The sequence below is a fragment of the Coloeus monedula genome (assembly GCF_965178545.1).
Source record: "Coloeus monedula genome assembly, chromosome: 19".
NCBI classification, from domain to species: Eukaryota; Metazoa; Chordata; class Aves; order Passeriformes; family Corvidae; genus Coloeus; species Coloeus monedula.
In genome coordinates this window covers 7,881,379-7,886,964 of record NC_138799.1, presented here as the reverse complement: position 1 = coordinate 7,886,964, position 5,586 = coordinate 7,881,379, and the positions used below count along the sequence as shown (strand labels likewise).

The 5,586-nt window shown below is 39.6% G+C and overlaps 1 protein-coding gene across 1 annotated transcript; it reads left to right on the top strand.

Moving 5' to 3' along the window:
* Positions 1–1,271: 1,271 nt before the first annotated feature.
* LOC309580136 (uncharacterized protein C17orf67 homolog) lies at positions 1,272–5,219 on the top strand (the record flags this gene model as incomplete). The annotated part of the gene is made up of 3 exons (XM_082293914.1): positions 1,272–1,326; positions 2,018–2,118; positions 5,103–5,219. The coding sequence occupies 3 exons, from the start codon at positions 1,272–1,274 to the stop codon at positions 5,217–5,219; spliced, it is 273 nt and encodes a 90-aa protein (XP_082150040.1).
* Positions 5,220–5,586: the final 367 nt, after the last annotated feature.

The following is a 5,586-nucleotide window of genomic DNA, read 5'->3' as shown; positions in this document are numbered from 1 at the left end:
GGGAAAATCTTTAATTTGAATCGCCCCTGTCTCAGCTTAAGGCCATTTCCCCTGGTCCTCTGCAGGCACAGCAGAAGAGCCCGATCCCCACCTCCCCATAACATTTCATGTGGTTGTAGAGAGCGCTTAGGTCCCCCCTGAGTTGTGCCTTTGTGCCTCTATTTGTCCTCCCCATGGTTGTGCTTTATTGCCCAACCATAAATGCTTTCCCCTCATAATTTCATTCTGTTGTTACATGTTCAACTGTTTCCCCTAGAGCAGTTCTAAAAATAGTGGCTGCTATTAGAACCTACAGGTTTTTGCACTTTCAAAACAGTATTGTGAGCAATGATGTAAATCTATACAGCATATACAAAATGGATTGGATTCTAGGGTCTGGTATCTCAAAAAACCACTGAAAAATGCTCATACTCCACAGCTGGGCAACACTCAGGTTTCCAAGGAAATTCCTCACTTCCCTCATGTAAGAGCCAACGATGAACTCTGACCACCTATTTAATATGTTATAGTTGAAGGGACGCATTTCATACCCTACAAATTGATGATGCTGGTACCACGTGTCCAGCCTGGCACTGCCCAGAAGAGCTCTGGACAGTCACATTTCTCAAGGCCAAAACTACCTGTTTGCAGTGGCATCTGCTAACCTACATCCTTACTTAACCTATGCTTACTAGTAAGGCCATTTATAATCCTGTTTCCTACTAACTTGTCCTGAAAGGCGAAGAATTATGTGGGTTTTCATTTGTGTGGTTCTATTAATTTGATAGAAAACTCTGCTGTGTTTCTCAGCAGTCATAATTTGGCTTTGCTAGAGTTAAACCCCATTAGTAAGTACTTCTCTGCTGGAGCAAAGTTAGAGACAATCTTTGAAAAAGGGGCCCCTTTGCAGCTGCCTCTGAGATTAACAATACTTAATTGTTTCTTTTAAAAAACAATAGTTTACCTTGGGCACCAAGAACCTTTGCTTGCCATGCTAAATATAAGAGGATAGGCTTTATTTTCACAAGTTTAAAATACCCAGTGTAGCTCTGAAGCCTGAGGTGGAAAAAAGGCCTTCTATTTTCTTTCCCCCAGGAACAGAGTTATGCTGAGAAATGTCTGAGCAGATAATAGACTAATTCAAACCTTCAGACCAGATGTCTTCAGAATCATACTATCACGCAAATTAAATCATAAATAAACATTTGTGACTGACGTAGCTCCTCCAAATAGGCGAATGCCTTGGTCAGGGTTGCTCATTTTGGAACAGACTGAGAGAAAGCAGAATCAAAATGAAGAAGTTTCTTGTGTTTGTTTCCTTTTTAGTCCTGATGACCGCTATTACAGGTAGGAGTTTATATCAACAAACCCGCATATGTGTGTAGAGCTGCAGAGCATATAAGTAGTATTAGTTTGTCAACCTCCTATTTCAGTATTCATTATTCATATATTTTCATGTATTTAATTTTTAACACTCAACTATTTTTATATTGCAGGCTTTTCATGATTTGATTTTCAACAATCATGCTGTTGTATTTGATATTTAACTCTCTACACTACCACACTGTAGTCATTTGTTGTAAATCCCAAAAGTTTAGTTTTACTTGCTTACTATTTTGATATTATTTTACCAAGCTCCTGCATGTGAAATGTTCAATGCCATCTCTTCTTTGCATTGTATCTAACTCGTTACTTTGCAAAAAATCCTATAAAGCAACACAGAAAAGAACGAAGAGTTGGAAGAGCAACTAATACCAGTGGTTTGATGATGCTGTTATATTTGCTCATTTTATAGTAACATGAATATGTGGGCTTTGCTTCATACTTGTAGAAGAAGAGAAAACACAAGTATAAAAATGGTTTAAAATTCCACTTCTATCTCTTGGAATGCAATATTCCCTGGGAAGGGGCTGTAATGAGAGAACACTTCGTATATAGAAAAAAAAATCAGGTTTGGAGACATTTCATTTCACAACTGATAGATAAAATACTAACTTTTTGATAATTTCAGAACTAATTTCTGCTGTTCTTTCTTTAGACACTTCACCAATTTTGTCTGAAAAAGATGCCAAACAGATTCTGAGGACTCGTCGTGAAGACAGACCAAGAAAAGCTGGTTTCCCTGATGAGCCAATGAGGGTGATTTATGACCTTTACTATTAAATTACATTAACTAAAACCCCCAGCACCAAGTCCCCCTAAACATTTGTGCTTAATATTAAATTTCTATTGCTTCCAGGCAATATGGTATGAATAACACCCTTTAAAGCAGCTGAGTTCTTCCACGAAATATTAAAAAAAACCCTTAAAATTCTTTCAGTTAACAGTTAAGAGCATTCTGTAAGTGCTGAGTATTGCTCAGGAAATGTTCACTTGCAGAATGAGATTATTTATCATGGTTTAAAAATACTGATCAAATTATTGAGAAGAAAGTGGCTTTTCATTTATAGTGATGAGGATTTCATCAGCTTGTTCCTGAAAAACTAAGTAACAGGGAATGTCTTCTGCTTACAGTACATTCTGCAGTGCAGGTAGAGAGGAGATGAAGGTGTCAGTGTGGAGACTGAGGTAGTTCTCAACTAGGTTTTAAAAATCATGTACTTTCATTGACTTACTTAAGGATGCTACAGATAGGATGCTTTTTAATGATACTATAAGAGCTACTAAAAACTAAAAAAAACCCCTAATAAGTTGCTGGCTTAATGCAGTAGCTTTGGGTTTGCATGCAATATCTACATTTATTTCTTTCTGAACCCTATTACAACAAAAGTAAAAGAATTAAAGAGCCTTCTGTTTTCCTTGCTTTGACAAGACCTAACACATAATCCTGCACTTCTCAAGGGTACTTAAGGTATTTTAAAACTACTGCCTATTTCTTTCCAAAGTAAATAAACTGAGCTAAAATGACATGGTTCTGAAGAGGCAAAGCCCACAGAAGCTAGGAGCACACAAGGGATTGTGCATGTGATGAGCACAAGGGGCTCAGTTTAGCAAGGTGCTGAACACTTCTGGACTCCATTAAGACATGAAGAGCACTATGTGCCTTGCAGGATTGTAGAAACAGCTCCTGGTTTTCCCTTTCCAGTGGGTAATGTACACCAGCCAAAAAAAATCCACCTGCCCAACACTGGGTGAACACACTGTTTGTCAAAGGGGACACCACAACAAACCAAAGCTGTCACAAGGATATTGCTCCGTGCTTGTTGACAACCTTGTAGACTGAAAAGTACACAAGAGAGCCAAAAATCAGAAGGCTGCACTGCTGCCCTCAACACTCAGGACTGGGTTGGTTTCTAAGCTGTTAAATGAGCCTTGTAGTTTTTGCAAATTAGCAGGAATACAGCTCCCATCTGTGCTTATGCTTAATATACCACCACGATGAAGGTTATAAGGTAAATATATCAAATATTGAATACAGAATAAATGAAGTAGCAGAACAGTTGGATTGAGGTAATTCCTGCATGGCAAGAAGTTACATGCATGTATGCAACATTTAGTCTATGGTTTAGTTTTAGGGGGTCCTGTGGAGGAGCAGGGAGTTGGACTTGGTGATCCTTATGAATTCTATGACTCTGTGTGGGGAGAGGGGGGATTCAGGGCTAAAGAAATATTGGATTTCTGACTCTGCTGCTCTGTCCTTACCACTTTCCATCCTACTTCTATTAGGAGCAAACACTTGTTCAGAAATTCCAATTCTTTTATTTATTTTCTTTTATTTTTTATCTAGACAGCAAAGCTGACCCTCTGTAAGAAAACCCAGACATAAGAGTATTTGTTTTGCTCCCTAAATGTCAAGGTTTTCAGTGGAAAAGGAAACATCTTCTGATACAAAAACCAACACCTGCTGCCATGTGGAAAGTGGAGATTTTCCATGTGAATGAAGGTGCATGGCTGCTGCATCCCTGAGCACAGCTTGTGCACATGGACTCAAGGAGGAAAACTGATTTTGTATGGATGCTTTGTAGCAAAATGAAATGAATGCTGAGATGAACCCACCTCTGTTCATCTATTTTAAGCAAAAGCTGTTTGTACTGGGCCAAATCATGCTGAGCTGGGGAATGTAATTTGCAATTCTTTGTGACACTCTTTGACTTCCACAGTGCTGTTTGCATCAAAAACCTGTTCAGTTACAGACAGCAAGATCAGCACCCTTTGATTATTAACAAAATGTAATTTATGTTATCAGCATGTTTTAATCTTTGACTGAGATCCTGCTTTGGATGATATGGCATCTTCTCAGTCACATAGTTCTGTTCCTCGGCAGTTCCTGATGCAGTCTCTCCCCAGAGATTTGAGCCAAGTCTCCCCGTGCTGTGAGGAGAGAAAGCCCAGGAAAGGCAGGATCCTGATGCTGCCTGCTGGCACCCAGTGTCCCCACCCTCTGGTCGGCACAAAGAGCAGGGAGCTGGGTGACTGCAGGAATATTTGGCTAGTGCAAAGGGTTTAGGCTACAGCTTCCATTCCAACAGTGCCCACTGTGCAAAGCAATGGGGGATTATTTTGAATAAATGTATCTGGTGTTCACAAAGCTTATGAGCCTACTGGGACTGGGACTTTTTAAAAGTAAATTTTGTCCCTGATGGAGGTCAAGTTTTTGTTACACAGCCCACTTTACTTTGGTAATTTGTTGCTGAGACCAAAACCTCTCTCTCTAAAATTCACATTATTTTATTTATCACTAGTCAGCACTGATGTGTGCTACCTACTAGAACCCTTCAGAGTCCTACCACATGATCCTGCAAGGGGTTAATATTCTTTAAGCAGCAGGAACCAATTTTCAAAAGGGGCTATAACAGACCTATTTGTGAGAAGCCTTTGTACCCTCAGGCCCAACAGAGCCTTCTGTGTCAAATGCAAATAAGAAATGTATATCCAGAATTCCTAATCTATGAATATTGTTGTATAATTCTTGCTCAACACCTTTACTAATCTAGAGATTATGTCATTCATTAAATATTGCTAGGCTGGGGCAAGCTGACTAGCAACACCATTTCACTATATTTGACTGTTTTAAGGGATAAATTCATGGCTCTTTTATCAGCTGTAAAGTTATCCTGGCCCCCTGGCCTGACATTAGAATTGAGTGACACACAATTAAATTACTTTTTCTTTTCTTTAAATAGGAGTATATGCTTTACCTCCAGCGCTTGGAGCAGAGATCAGAAGAACAATTCCTTGAACACTGGTTGAATCCTCATTGTCTCCCACACTGCAACAGGGATCTAGTGCATCCAATCTAATGGGTTTGCCTACCCTGCAATTGGTATATATATATTTCTTCTACAGTGCATATTATTTTCTCCATAATAAAAAGCAGAGCCACATACTGGGAGAGAAGGGAATAACCAAAGGCTGGGGGAAGCACCTTGTGCTGAAAGAGGTTGGGCAGCTGAGCAGGGGTAGGGAACAGAAGTGTCCCAGGCATCAACTCTGTCACTCTGTTCTGTTCGTGTTAATGAAACCGTGGTTATGCATTTCTCTGCTATGTGGGTGTAAGCTGGTGACTGCGCAAGATTCTTATTAATGTGGCTTCAGATTGCTCCTGTTTCTTTCCTGTCTGATTGTGCTCTTTTCCCAACTCTTCTGTTTAAGTCTTGTACTTGTTCA